Here is a 14854-nt window from a genome sequence, read left to right as displayed (position 1 = left end):
TCAGAGGTAATTTTCTCATTTACTCATTGACTTGGTTGAGGTCCCTGGAATCTTTTGAAAATTCAGCCCCCAGAACCAGATTCTGTTAGCAACATTTGGCAGACATGTCTATCATGAGTAGACCCACAAAAAAAGTCTCAAGAAACCGTGTCCGAAAACGAAAGGATATTTGGTTTGAAGCATTTTTAGGATTATTTGCGCCATTTCTGGAGGTCCTTCAAAGACAAGTGTGTCCTAAAGATTTTATCAGATTGCTCCCAAGTTCTGTCAGATTCATGATGCTAAATGCAAAAAAAATCTTAATGCATGTGGACAGAGTATGTCAACAAAGTTTGATGACTCGCCATAAACTCCAGCTTTACATCAGAACCAGTTTTACTTCATTTGGTAGACATTTATTTTTTTGATGTCCACCAGGATGACATAAAAGTTATAAGATATATCTGATATATCTTTATTTGCCCAATGGTGGGCCTATATATATATATATATCGTTGGTCCACAATTGTCGTTTCTGAACTTGGTCATCGTGGCTTGACGACTAAATCTCTTCATCACCACTTCCTTTGCTGCAATTTTGTGACTTTTGTTCATGCAAAGTCATTTCGGCAGTATGCTTTTATGTGAGCATGTAGAACCAAAATGTCCCTCAGTGAAACGCAGACTTCCGGCAAGGCCAAACTGTTGTGAAAATTTGTTTGTTTGCTTGTCTATCTGGTTGTTAGCTAGCTGGCTACTTCCTGGTTCACGGGGACGATGGACGTTCCATTAATGGTGAAAATTCATTCATTCATTCATCTTCCGTTCCGCTTATCCTCACTAGGCTCGCGGGCATGCTGGAGTCTATGCCAGCAATCGTAGGGCGAGAGGCGGGGTACACCCTGAACTGGTTGCCAGCCAATCGCAGGGCACGCAGAAACAAACAACCATTCGCGCACACATTCACACTTAAGGGCAGTTTAGAGTCCCCAATCAACCTATCATGCATATTTTTGGGATGTGGGAGGAAACCGGAGTGCCCGGAGAAAACCCACGCTGGCAAGGGGAGAACATGCAAACTCCACACAGGCGGGACCGGGATTTGAACCCCGTTCCTCAGAACTGTGAGGCAGATGTGCTAACCAGTCGGTCACCGTGCTGCTGATGGATGAAAATTGAAATTGAAATTCTTGTATCACCTTTATCCAGATAAACACCAAAATTGAATGGGTTCTTCACTAGTACACCACCCCTCTTGTACTGTAAGGTTTGAAGAAATATTTTTCCTTTGTCCTAATAAGTACTTTACATGAGTAAGATTTCATGTTAACAAGCACGAACTCTCCTGAACTTTGACGTGGTGGTTCGCTGGGTGTGGCCTTAAACCACAGCTCTTTTGGGCACTTGAAAGCTACTTAGCACCATTTAGAGTACAAGCACGCGCACTTCTCAAGGGTATTTAAAAGTGTGGAATGTTGTCTGGCGCAAATAGTTGCCCACTGCTGTGTGAATAGCCATGGTGGTGCGACGGGAGCAGGGCAGATGGACTGGGGCACTTTTTTTAAAGCGTTTATCAGTAAATCAAATCAGCCGGTCGAGGGGATGTGTCGGGGTAGATCACTTCCTCTCCTTCTCTTATGAGTCCTGATAGTTTTCCCCACTGCCAGATGAAAGTGGGTTCGCCTTGAATGGGAGGGGGGTTAATGCTCTGCTGGGGCTGAGGTGATTCACTGGCCCATTTAGGGTCCTGCTCAGTGATTGAGAGTCACCACAGAGCACGCACCATCCAACATGGGCGACTATAACGAAGACACAGCCTTCCTGGGCCAAACGGGACCCCACTTCTGGACTACATTTATCCTTCTCAACACCATCTTTGTCTCCACTGGATTCAACGGGCTCTATATCGTCTTTGTTGGGGCGGTCCCTGAGCACCGCTGCCTCGTCCCGGAGGTCAACCTCACAGCAGCGTGGCAGGACGCCATCATTCCCATCACCGAGGTGGACGGTCGTGAAGTACGCAGTCAGTGTCGGCGCTACAAGCTGGATGTGGTTCGGAACCTCTCGGCGAAAGGATACGCTCCGGTGACGGACGCCAACCTCACAGGCCTGGAGCAGGAGAGCTGCTTGGACGGCTGGAGCTACAGCAAAGACATTTACCAGGCCAACATTGTCACCGAGGTCAGTATGCCTGTCACAGAACAACAATGTAAAATCCACAGGAAGAACATGTGCATGTGTCTTTGCAGTGGGACTTGGTTTGTGACAACCAGTGGAAAGTTCCCTTTGCATCCTCTACTCTGTTCGTGGGATATCTCCTCGGCTCACTGATCTCAGGCCAGCTTTCTGACAGGTACATCATCCCAAATGATCAGCTCAGGTTATTTTTTTTAACCATGCAGAGATAGAAATGTAGATATTGTGAGCTTTGTGCACCTGGTGGCCTGAACCTGTTACACTCATTCCACAAAACAGCGCCATCTAGTGTTGGCGTATACTATCGATAACATTTGTCTTAAAATGTATCAATTACATTGTCTGAAGTTGAGTTAACAGTACGCTGAGCTTATTCTTAGAGATTGTTGGCGGTGTCCCCTTTTGTTCTCAGTACTGTTCTTTTACAGCTGTAAAAACCCCTACCGCAAACCCTCACACACGCACACACGCACACACACACACACACACATTTGTCTCCAACATGTGAGGCAAAGGCAACAAGCCAGTGTTATGGCCAGCTGCAGAGTCAGAGAGTGGGAAAGGAGGGCGCAAACAGCAGGCAGCCTTGAGTCTCGTAACTTGTATGAATTTAAGTAACAATCAAGAAGCACACTTGGCGAATATTCTTCCAAACCTCACAGTTCTGAGGACCGGGGTTCAAATCCCGGCCTCGCCTGAGGGGACTTTGCATGTTCTCCCCGTGCCTGCGTGGGTTTTCTCCGGGCACTCCGGTTTCCTCCCACATCCCAAAAACATGTATGGTAGGTTGATCGAAGACTCTAAGTTGCCTGTAGGTGTGAATGTGAGTGCGAATGGTTGTTTGATTATGTATGTACCCTGCAATTGGCTGGCGACCGGTTCTGGGTGTACCCCGCCTCTCGCCCGAAGATAGCTGGGATAGGCTCCAGCACGCCCGCGACCCTAGTGAGGATAGGCGGTACAGAAAATGGATGGCTGGATGGGACAGTAATTCATTTGATCCCTAACCCCCAGTCTCCTGATTACTATGAATAATCTGTTTAAGTATCATGAATCTTTGTTGTAACATGAATCCGAAGGTCTTGAACTTTGACATTTTTGTGATAAGAGTCTGACAAAAATAAAGTGGTGACGGCAAAAGTTGCGAACTGAAGACTTACAAATCAAACCGGAAACAGGATTGGTAGTAGCTTTGTCTGTAAAGGACTTGTCTGTAAGGACAAGGCTATAAAGCCTTGGATGTGAGGAGTTGGCTTGGGGTATGGAAGGTGGCCCATTTAATATTCGCTGTGCATGACACATGAGTTGTTGAAGTCAGTCTTTCTTAAGCCTTGACATCAAGGCACCAACCCCCCCAATTTCCATCGTTATCATTTCTCACTCTTTAGGTTTGGGCGAAAAAAGATAGTTTTTATCTCTCTAGGAGCCCAGAGCATCTCTGTCCTTTTGCAATCCTTCTCCCAGTCGTGGAGGATGTTCTGCATAACGTTCCTGTTCGTCGGAGCCTCCCAGATTTCAATCTACATCTCCGCCTTTGTACTAGGTATGGTTTCGTATCTCCTGCCCCGTATTTGTCCAGGGGGAGTCAGCATCTTTTTTCATCCTGGACAGGAACTGAGGTGTTGAGCAAGACGCTCCGTGTGATCTTCACGACACTCGGGGCGTTCCTCTTCTACTGCATCGGCTACATGATGCTGCCATGGATCGCATACAGCATCAGGGACTGGAGAACCCTCCTGGCCGTTCTATCCGCGATCTCTGTGGTCTACATTCCTCTGTGGTGGTACGCTCAAGAAGCATCCAGTATTTAAAGTCGTGGTCCTAATTGTGTGCTTGCAGGTTTATCCCAGAGTCCCCCCGGTGGCTGATCACTCAGGGAAGAGTGGCGGAGGCTGAAGCCATCATAAGAGACGCCGCTCGGAAGAACAAAGTCGAGGCGCCGCTTGTTATCTTCAGAGGATCTGAGGTGGAGTTTCCGTGTGGTACCTCACAAGCCCCTTTTGTGCAGAGTTTCCGCAAAATTGCCACATCAGAGACGTAACGTAGAGCAAAGGTGACAGCAACTACTGTTTACACAAACGGGAGAGTGGGACGTGTCAAACTTGACACCTGGGTCATCCCTTTCCGTTACTCCCTATCACAAAGCTGCTGCCTCGCCTTACAAAAGCCAGGAAATTCACTCGTCCATTTCAATCCCCCATTCCATTACGGTACCTTTTGCGCAGAACAGCGCCATGGGAAAAAGACAGCTTTCACGAAAAGTGAAGTCAGTGTTAGTTGATGTTGTATTTTGGTTATTTTTTCATCTACAGTCACTGCCTCCGAGCAAAGCATACACCATGCTTGACGTCCTGAGATCCAAGAACATCAGATGCATCACACTAATGTGTCTTGTTCTGTGGTGAGCTTTATCAAAAACAGATTACCGAGTACTTGACCAGCTAAACGCGAGCTGCTAAATATTCCGTTTCATCCCAACTAGGATTGCAATCAACGTGGGCTATTTCGGTTTATCCCTGAACACCTCCAACCTCAGTGGGAACCCCTTCATGAACTGCTTCCTGTCGGCGACCACCGAGGTACCTGCCTATGTTGTGTCCACCTGGCTCCTGAAGAGGTGTCCCAGAAGGGCTCTACTGTCCACCTTTCTGGTCATCGGTGGAGGAGTCCTCCTGCTAATCCAGTTCATTCCGCCCAGTAAGTCCCAGGCGTACCACGCAAATCATCATGACCAAATTCTTAAAGTTATCGTGAAGTGAATTCAGGAATTTGTTTCGAAATATGTTATACGTTTGAAGATAATTGCTGAGAACGTGCAAAGACTGAGAACTTTGTAGTACAAAATCTTGAAAATAAAGCGCTAAACAGTTTTTCACATTACACTTCTTCAGATTGTTTTACCCGTAGCTCAAACAGGGTTTTAGTCACATCTCCCCCACTTTGGAAGAACTTGAGCGCCTTCGTTCGCATAACCGGTTATCCAGCGCAATTTTGAATGAGTACTTAGTTATAATCATTTCGACAACTACAGCGTATCAACACCCTGCAAATGCATCTCATTTCATATCCATCCATCCATTTTCCGTACTGCTTATCCTCACTAGGGTTGTGAGCGTGCTGGAGCCTGTCCCAGCTGACTCAGGGCAAGGAGCGGGGTAGACCCTGAACTGGTTGCCAACCACACGCAGGGCACACAGAAACAAGCAGCCATTCACACTCACATTCACACGTACGGGCAATTTAGAGTCTTCAATTAACCTACTACACATGTTTGTGGAATGTGGGAGGAAACTGGAGTACCTGGAGAAAATCCATGCAGGCACGAGGAGAACATGCAAACTCTACATAGGTGAGGTCGGATTTTAACCCAGGGCCTTAGAATTGTGAGGCAGATCTGTTAACCAATTGTTCACCGTTCCGCCTTTATTTTATATACTTGATGATATTTATGATATCATTCAAATTTGGCAAGGTTGTTAACAACACTCTTCTCTGAGGTATGTCAAATTTAGACGATGTTCCTTTTCACTTTACAGGGATTATAAGGTATGTGTTTGAATCTGGTTTTGGACTCGTTTTTGTGGCAACAGTTTGAGGAATTTGGGGGTTTTCTCTGGCAGGCCTCGAGTATGTGGCCTTAGCTCTGGAAATGACCGGCAAGTTCGGTTTCACCATGGCCTTCGGCATCGTCTATATCTACACGGCAGAGATCTACCCCACCGTACTCAGGAACCTTGGCATGGGAATATGCTCGTCGGCCGCTCGCATCGGAAGCATCACGGCTCCCTACGTCATCTATTTAGGCATGTCACGTTATCATGTGCCAGTATTTTATAATCCTATTGGGTTTTTTTCAACGTGCATTTTCCATTATCCACTTCCAGGCACTTACAACAAGGTTCTACCGTACATTCTCATGGGGAGTCTAACCATCGCCTCCTCCGTGGTCAACATCTTCCTTCCGGAGACCTTGAACAAAGATCTTCCGGAAACTCTGGAACAGATGCAGGAATGGCAAGGGTATGATTAATTTGCAAAATATTTACAACAGAATTTAGGAAACAATGGTACACAGAGAGTACGCTCTGCAACTATTTTGTGTTGTGACCATCTTAACTGTGCTCTCTCTTCAGGTTGTGCTGTAGACCCAAAAAGAAGAACTATGCAGAAAACGGAGGAAGCGGACTCCAGCAAAAGCAGAATGAAGCCAAAAGTGACCTGCAAAGTCTTACTGTGTAGCTTCCCAAGTAGCATTAATTCACTTTTTGTGTGTCCAAGACTGGGTTTTCCTCTTTTTTTTTACTTGGAAATCAGAAACAAATATTTTTGAAAAGGTTGATGCCTGCTGATTTGCATTTTGATCATTTGTTTTGTAGAACTTTCCATTTGTGTTTGATGTTGAAACACATGGATACCTCACCGGTCTTTAATTACATGTAAATAAAATCAGATCGAAAATCTCGGCTGTTTTTGTACAATAACAAGGTATTAGACAATTTCTGACCAAAACATCAGTTCGCCAGAAATATCCTATACTGTATGGTGGTTGCAGTTTGCAGTGGTGTACAAATACAATGCATCCTAATTACAGATGTCTGTTATACGTTTGTGCAGGCTTAGCTAAATTAAAAGTGAATGAGCCTCTTGCTAAGGTTGGTACAGATGTGACGTTTCATGGACAATCAGCAACACTGAGTGATTGATCATCAAAACAGAAGGAGGGTTAATCTTTACTTATTTATGATTGATCCCAACAGCCGAACCCAACCATGTGATTGCACTTCCAAATCACCCTAAAGTAATTTGCGATTTTGTGTCCAATCTTGTCAAGTTTGGGTTTAAATTCCAGATATTTGTTTGACTTCCGGACTGTCATTTTCGGTTGGTTTTGTAGTTGTTCAACCATCCATCCATCCATTTTCCAAACTGCTTATCCTCATTAGGGTCGCGGGGGGGCTGGCACCTAGCCCAGCTGACTTTGGGCAGGAGAGTACACCCTGAACTGGTTGCCAGCCAATCGCAGGGAGTTGTTCAACCAGCGAGCCGTCATCTTCAGATTGTACGTGTACACGTGGAACATAAATGTACTTTGATAGTACCGTACCCCTGAATGTGAAAAGCTTGTCCTCTTACCTTTAAAATATGTCCCATGAGACATGTCACAAGAGTGAGAAAACAATTTATGACAGTTTTATAGTGACTTGTTAATGATTAACACATTTTCCAAGAGATCACTAAGGCCAGTTCCCTTAACAGAGAGGCTTTTTTTTATTCTACGCAAGTAATAAGTACAGACTTGACAGTTACTGTGTAACCTCCTCTGAAAGTTAAGGGCAGATTACGTTGCTGTTTTTCTTTTCAGTCTCAGATGCCGCTTGTCTGGTCATTCATTTCCTAACAAGTTTAACGATGGGTGACTTGAAAGTCCGAGACTATGATAGTATCACATCCTTTCTGGGACCGTGGGGAGCCTTTCAACGTAGAATTTTCTTTGCCTTGGCCATCAGCATCTACCCCAATGGCTTCACTGGCATCTATATTGTATTTGTCGCAGACACGCCGCTTCACCAGTGCCGCATCCCCGAGAACGCCAACATCAGCCAGGCGTGGAGGAACGTGACGATCCCCATGGAGTCGGTGGACGGAGCGGTGAGGCCCAGGTCTTGTTTCAGGCTGAACCTGGAGATGGTCAAGAACTACTCTCTGAACAGCGTGGTCCCGAATGTTGGGGTCAATGTGGCTGACATTCCTTTAGAGGCTTGCCTAGACGGGTGGATATACAGCAAAGACATCTACCAGTCAACCATTGCCACCGAGGTGAGTCAGAAGACTTCCGTCAGCCTGTTATTGAGTTTTTTTTTTTTTTTTTTTTTTTTTTTTTAAGTGCTTTGGTTATTTCAAGATAAACTTGCAGAGACGTTATATTTTGATTGGTAATTCTTGGGTGTTTACTTAATTTGTTTTAGTAAGTTCAGGTTATAGAATATAACTATTCAGGTAGTTAGCATTCAGCCAAAGAGACATAGCCAATATCAAAGAAACTTTGTAACGGACCAACGAATAATCTGTCCAAATTGTTGTTTATCTTTTGATATTCTGTTTTTCAATAGATACAGTACGTGAGCTAATATATTATAATATTTCAACTGACACACTAAAGACAAAGTAAAAAAAAAAAAAAAAAACACAGTATTTAGGGGGGGAAAAAAACAATGTTTGCGTGCAGGATTTGACATGAACATCCTCCAACCCGACAAATGTGGGTGAAATCAGCATTTGCGGGCAACACCGCCACTCCCACTAGCCACTTTGGCGGGTTTTATTTTTTATTTTTTTAAAGACTACCGCTAAGCCAACTTGTACAAAAATGTATATCTTCTTCAGGCTTGTAGCAACATCAGCTGACATGCTGCACTCTACAATAGCGTGACATATTAGTTGTACATGTACTGTATACATATGTCACACCAGTGCCATTGTGCAAAATAACGTTGATAACACCATGAAACATATTCTAATGTTAAATAGATATATGAGATAATGTCTCTGTGCAGATTCTCAGTCATCAAGGTCAGGCAATCCACAAAAGTTGAATTGAGGCAAATGGACTCTCCTTTGCTGTCTTGGTAACAAAGAGTTGACATGTGTACCTTCTTCAGTGGGACCTGGTTTGTGAGGATGCACACAAAATTCCACTGTCCTCCTCCATCCACTACGTGGGCGTACTGGTGGGGGCGTTTCTCTCGGGCCAGATGTCGGACAGGTGGGCAAAACTTGCATGTTTGATTTTGGGGATGCTTTCAAGCGTTGATTCAAAAACGAAGCATTTTACGCGTTTCGTACACACAGATACGGAAGGAAGCCAGCGCTGTTCGCCATGATGGTCCTGCAGACGGTGGCCGTAACGGCACAGATATTCTCAAACAGTTGGGAGGTCTTCACGTTCACCTTTTTCCTGGCGGGTTCTGGCGGGTTCTCCAATTACATCATAGCCTTTGTGCTGGGTACGTTTTAGAGACAGCTTTATGCCAGGACGTTTTAAAAAGAAATGTTTTTTTTTTTTTTTTAGCAATTCAAAACAGTTCTCTGGTGTCTTGACAGAGTTACTGACATTGTTGTTTCACTTTCGATTTTCAATTTCACTTTGTCAATGAAAGTAGTCCAGTCGCTTACAAGTCATGGGTGGTGAAATACAGTGTTCCATGAAAATGAGCATAATTTACATAATAAATGAGCGGATAACATCTTGCTTACAGACACATTTTCAAAAACAGAAACTATTTCCTTGCTGGTTTAATTTCCCACTTGATAGGTCGGCTTACACTCACGGGTTTTTCCAGTTATGAGCCGTTGCTTTGTACATTTTTTGCTTTGTGTCGTGAGCCTAAATTTGAGGTAGGCTACAAGTGATTAAAAAGTAACTTTTCCTTAATATGTCCCCTTAAATGACACAAGGGCTGCTAGTTTGCGGTTCTCATGCAAATTTGAGCCATTTCTCTCGTTTCATGGCACGTTTTTTTTTTCACATTTTGTCATTAGGAACAGAAACTCTGAGCGCCAAAGCCCGTGTGGTCTTCTGCTCCCTGGGAGTTTTCATGAGCTCAGCCATAGGATACATGATCATGCCGCCCGTGGCCTACTTCCTGCGCTCCTGGCGGCTGCTGCTGATCCCCATGGCTGCCAGCGGACTCATATACATACCCCTATGGTGGTAAGGATGTGCCGCGTGTCAAAAGGACATAATGAGCTTCCCTTCCATTGTGAACTGACATCCTTTCATAAACGTCGACCGTCTTTGGAAGGTTCATACCCGAGTCGCCTCGCTGGCTGCTCTCCCAGGGCCGAGTGGAGGAGGCTGAGGCCATCCTGAAGGACGCTGCCAGGATGAATAAGGTTGCCACGCCGCAAGCCATTTTCACAGAGGCCGAGGTAAGAGTCCACTTGGCCATTTTTCAAAATGCCCACTACAGTAAACCCAAGTTTATTGCGGGGGTTATGTGTAAACCCCCGCAGTAAGTGAAATCCACTCGTTCCAGTATCTGGCAATGTTGTCAGCAAAAAGCATTATGGGTACCCAAAATTCATTTTAAACTACAGTACTGTAGTTGTAGAAAATCCAGCTAAACTTTGCGTCTCGCATTTGTTCCTGTCCATATTGTTATGAGCGTGTGCATTAGCTATTCGTCAGGCTAAGGTTGGTATTTGTGAATTTATTCCATAAAAGTCTTGACTGTGGCTTGTGTTTTACATGGATAAGCTCAGCCAGGTTTGCTTATCTGTGAGGAACATTAGCCCAATTGACCTTCTGTCAGTCATTGCTGTCAAATTTAAATCAATTGACTGATTAAGTTGACTGGATCAGAAATGCACAGGTGATTAATTGCGCTATATTCATTAAAAAAATAAATAAAATAAAATGCAACACACTGAATCTGCTATAATGATCTATGATATAGTGAGGGATTACTGTATTAAAGTAGTAGTAGTGTACTTTCTTGGCACCGAGATGCCACAAGATTGCACCAAACCATTATTTTTCGATTAGGCAGGTCTTTGGCCTGTCTAATGGAAACTCCTCAACTCACTTCAACATACAGTGATATCTTGACTCACAGATCTAATTTGTTCAGTGACTGCACTTTTTAACTCTCGTTGTGGTGCACGCCATCTAGTGGCGACAAGCTGGAACTTGCTGGTGTCTCAAATTTTAGCGAGCAACACAAAGCAACAAAAATCGAACGAGCGGCAGCAAGTAACTCTGAAAACTCGCAAGTTGGTGCACTTGTAAGTCAAGATACCAGTGTAGTTCCTTGACACCGAGATGAAACCAGATGGCGCCAAAGCACTACTTTTTTTCAATTAGACAGGGCTTTGGTGTCATCTTGTGGAATCTTAGCGTGTTTCAGAGAGACCGCAAAAACAACAACTAGGAAAATTTGCAAGTTGGGTATAACAAAAAAATATATATAAAAGTATGGGGGTTTGAAGTTATTGAAATGACATCTTTTTTGTTTCAGATTGAAGAGACAATGACGATGAAAGACAAGAAATACAACATTAGCTACATCCTGCGCAGCTGTAACATATTCACCATCACTCTGTTGTGTTCATTTCTGTGGTACATCCATCTTTTTAACTAAACTGTGCATGACATAAAGAATAAATGAAGGATTATGGGTAATGAACACAGAACGTGAAGTGCGAAGCGTAAGAAAGGAAAGATGGAGCGATGGATATCCATCCAGAAATTTCACCTGAAAGCCCAATTACCCCAAACTTTTTGGAATTGCAATTGGAACTTTTTGACGGGCGTCCTTTTTGGGCCCCGCAGGTTTGTCATCACCATCAGTTACTACGCTCTGATCCTCAACACGTCCAACCTTCACGGCGACCCGTACCTCAACTGCTTCCTGTCGGCGGTGACGGAGGTGCCGGCGTACCTGATCGCCCTGCTGCTGCTGCACTTTTGCTACCGCCGCCTGTGCCAGTCGTCCACGCTGCTGATGGGAGGCGTCATGATCCTGTGCGTCCACCTCATTCCTATAGGTAACGGCGACGTGGCACTCCCTGTTGAAGGGAATACAGTCCAATACAATACAATAATAATAAGTAAATGTCAAAAACGGCGGTCTCTCTCAAAATGTAAAACATTCAAGTCATAATATGACAATTTTACTGCCATAAAAACTTTTACCCAAATAAAATCTGGACTCAATTCTCATAAAGTCATGACTTTATTATCATAAATTGACAGTTTTGATCATGTCGAAATGACCAACGCATTTCCCCCCATTAAAATCACTACTCTATTCCCATAGAATTACTTTCCCTGTTAAAATAATGACTTTATTCTCGTAGTAACAATAAGAATTGTACATTCCAGTGTGACCCTCAAAATAATATAATAATATTTGATCATCAAAATTCACTCTTATTCTCTGGAAACATGCAATACTGAAATTTTACCAGTCATATCGTCATAATATCATGATTATTGTTATAAAAGTAAGACTTTTTCCCCGTTTTTTTTTTTAGGAAGTTACAACTTTATTCTCATAAAACAACTTTTTCACGGTAAAATCAAGACTTTATTCTTGTCGGATTACGGTTTTTCCCTGCCTATTCCCGATTCGCTGCAAGCAAATTCAATTATTTGCAGAATTTTGGGTGGGAACCCACTTTCCATTACTCGCTGAAGAACTCAAAAAGTATTTTTTTAAAATTGGCATATTCTCTAGCTCACGGCTGCAGGAAGGAAGGTGGTGGGACACTGCACCGTTTGCCCCTAATGCAAAATACACAATGGGTAATTCCATGCTATTATCTTGCGTTGTTTGTGGTCAGATCTGCAGTGGGTGGCCGTGCTGCTGGAGATGCTGGGCAAATTCGGCGTGACGTCAGCCTTTTGCGTGGTGTACGCCGTCACATCCGAGCTCTTCCCCACTGTCATAAGAAACACGGCCATGGGCTGCTGTTCCATGGCGGCTCGCGTTGGGACAATCACCTCGCCCTTCATCATCTACCTTGGCAAGTACAGTTTTCACCCACTGCCGTGTTTAGTCGTAATTTTGATGGAAGTAAATGAGCAAACTGAATGAAAATGTGGATTTCTCCTACTATAGGACAATATTATAAGGCCCTGCCGTACATTGTAATGGGAGCTTTGGCCATTTCCGGCGCATTCCTCTGCCTCCTGCTGCCAGAGACATTCGGGAAGCCTTTGCCGGAGACCATAACGCAAATGCAGACTATATGCAGGTGAGTTATGCAAACGGGTCCCTCGTCGGACACGGAAATCGAAATAAAAACACGTGTCTTCCACTTTTTCCACAGGCGAAGAGGTCAAGACAAAAAGAAAGTTGAGGACGGAGACGCACAGGACTATCAGAGTAAAGAATCCAAGTTGTAGTTTATCAAATGACATCGCACTCCGGATTCTTCATTTGTATTTTTGTGGAACACAACGATGACCTCCGTTGAGATCAGAACATGACCCAGGAAGGTTTGCTTTGGACTGTTTTTACATTATTAGAATTGGTTTTCTTTCCCCATTTGTGATCCACACAGCTGCGACATGCCAGTGTTGCAAAACAGCCATAACACCGTGACGTTTCATCAGTGGCAGAAAGCAAAGAATTTAAAATACTTTGTTACTGTACTAAAGTAGATTTTCCAGATACCTGTACTTTACATTAGTATTGATTTTTCTGCTGACTGTTTGCTTTTACTCCCTACATTTGAAAACAGGTATCTGTACGTTCTACTTCTTATTTGATTAAAATAGGCTCGTTACTTTTTTTTAACCTCTGCCAATGATGACACAATGTTAAAAAGTCGTAAATAGAAAAGGGCCAAGTCAAGCGGTTGAGATTTTGATTGACGGAGGCGGACAAAACGTAAGCAAAACACATTGTTTAGAGAGTTTGTCCAGTAATTTATTTTCTTCTCAGTATGAGCACTATGCAAGTTAATAAAATCAAATCAAAATGAGTATTGTATATAACAACGTATAAGACAGTAAAAATTCATTACTTAACTACATTTCAGAGTCTGTACTCTTTTACTTCCACTTACAGTGAATATAAAAAGGATTTTCATCCTTGTTCAAATGACAGTTTTTTGTTGTATAAAAAAAAACTAGACCAAGATAAATCAAAGTTCACCTTTAGTTTTATCAGACCACAACACATTTTTCCACACTTCAAGTATGTTTTTGTAATTGTTTTAAGCCAACGTAGAACTTCTGGACCATAATTCCAATTACAGTATTTCTGTTGCAGACATCAACAAAAGAACACCCTACCAACAGTGAAGCAGGACGGGTGGCAGCATTATGATTTGGGGTGGTTTTCTCTTCAGCTGGAACTGGGGCGTTTGTTAAGGTGGAGGCAATTATTAACAGTTCCAAATAGCAGTCAGTGGTAGCACAAAACCTTCAGGCTTCTGCGAGGAAGAAAAAAAAGTCAGGAAAAGCCAACAAGAACATCTGAAATGTATTTCGGTTAATTAGATGCACAGCCACAAACCCAGTTATAAGAAGGTGTTCACACTTGTGCACCACATTATCTCAGTTGTTTATTTTTTTTCCCCCTCTGGAAAATATTGAGTTGTACATGTTATAGGTGACATTCATGGACAAAAACGTTTTGAAATTATTTATCTTAGTCAAATTTTTTTTTAAACATAAAAACCTGGCATTTGAATAGGGGTGTGTAGAGTTTTTGTATCCAATTTAAGTAAAGGTGTTGAATCAGCACTTGTACTTTTACCACATTCTTTTTTTTCTTTTTACACATATCACTGTACTTCTACTTAAGTACAAAGTGTGACTACTTTTGTCACCGCTTCATTTCATCAGCGTTATCCATCCATTTTACTACTGACTGGCAATGATTCACAGAACTCCTTAAGTAATAATTTATTTACTTAAGCCGCAAAGGTGTTTAGACACGAGTCAGTTGGATCATAAATGTTGACTTCAAAATGCTTTTCAGTGACTCTGTCAGATGAGGTGATTTAACAATATGTTTATTACTGTGGATGGACTTTGGAGTGGTGTAAACAAATAAATAAATAAAAAGTCTTATACTTGAATGTGGTGGCACGGTGGCCGACTGGAGCCTCACAGTTCTGAGGACCGGGGTTCAATCCCCGGCCCCGGATGTGTGGAGTTTGCATG

The 14854-nt window shown here is 43.2% G+C and overlaps 2 protein-coding genes across 3 annotated transcripts; both read left to right on the top strand.

Moving 5' to 3' along the window:
- The first annotated feature begins 1328 nt into the window (after positions 1–1328).
- On the top strand, positions 1329–6635 carry LOC133467634 (organic cation/carnitine transporter 2-like). Its single transcript, XM_061752691.1, has 10 exons — positions 1329–2160; positions 2229–2332; positions 3564–3718; positions 3787–3958; positions 4015–4141; positions 4488–4576; positions 4658–4872; positions 5796–5978; positions 6060–6195; positions 6309–6635. The coding sequence occupies exons 1-10, from the start codon at positions 1771–1773 to the stop codon at positions 6412–6414; spliced, it is 1677 nt and encodes a 558-aa protein (XP_061608675.1). The 5' UTR covers positions 1329–1770; the 3' UTR covers positions 6415–6635.
- A 765-nt stretch (positions 6636–7400) lies between these two features.
- LOC133466770 (solute carrier family 22 member 4-like) lies at positions 7401–13716 on the top strand. Of its 2 annotated transcripts, XM_061750766.1 has the most exons (10): positions 7405–7992; positions 8835–8938; positions 9025–9179; positions 9715–9886; positions 9978–10104; positions 11193–11293; positions 11507–11721; positions 12520–12702; positions 12798–12933; positions 13009–13716. In XM_061750766.1, exons 1-10 carry the CDS (start codon positions 7585–7587, stop codon positions 13082–13084), a joined length of 1677 nt encoding a protein of 558 aa, XP_061606750.1. In that variant the 5' UTR covers positions 7405–7584; the 3' UTR covers positions 13085–13716. The 2 variants fall into 2 exon arrangements, 1 of the variants encoding a protein (XP_061606750.1); XR_009785034.1 differs by lacking the exon at positions 11193–11293 and having other exon boundaries at positions 7401–7992.
- The last annotated feature ends 1138 nt before the right edge of the window (positions 13717–14854 follow it).

The sequence above is a fragment of the Phyllopteryx taeniolatus genome, chromosome 17 (assembly GCF_024500385.1).
Source record: "Phyllopteryx taeniolatus isolate TA_2022b chromosome 17, UOR_Ptae_1.2, whole genome shotgun sequence".
NCBI classification, from domain to species: domain Eukaryota; kingdom Metazoa; phylum Chordata; class Actinopteri; order Syngnathiformes; family Syngnathidae; genus Phyllopteryx; species Phyllopteryx taeniolatus.
The sequence above is the reverse complement of the archived record's forward strand: the minus strand, read 5'-3'. Positions and strand labels throughout refer to the sequence as shown.

Coding starts and splice junctions, on each gene's coding strand:
- LOC133467634 (XM_061752691.1), top strand. CDS start 1,771: ATGGGCGACTATAACGAAGACACAGCCTTCCTGGGCCAAACGGGACCC. Junction 2,161..2,228: donor AGGCCAACATTGTCACCGAG/GTCAGTATGCCT, acceptor GTGTCTTTGCAG/TGGGACTTGGTTTGTGACAA. Junction 3,959..4,014: donor GTCTACATTCCTCTGTGGTG/GTACGCTCAAGA, acceptor GTGTGCTTGCAG/GTTTATCCCAGAGTCCCCCC.
- LOC133466770 (XM_061750766.1), top strand. CDS start 7,585: ATGGGTGACTTGAAAGTCCGAGACTATGATAGTATCACATCCTTTCTG. Junction 9,180..9,714: donor CATCATAGCCTTTGTGCTGG/GTACGTTTTAGA, acceptor TTTTGTCATTAG/GAACAGAAACTCTGAGCGCC. Junction 10,105..11,192: donor CCATTTTCACAGAGGCCGAG/GTAAGAGTCCAC, acceptor TTTTTGTTTCAG/ATTGAAGAGACAATGACGAT.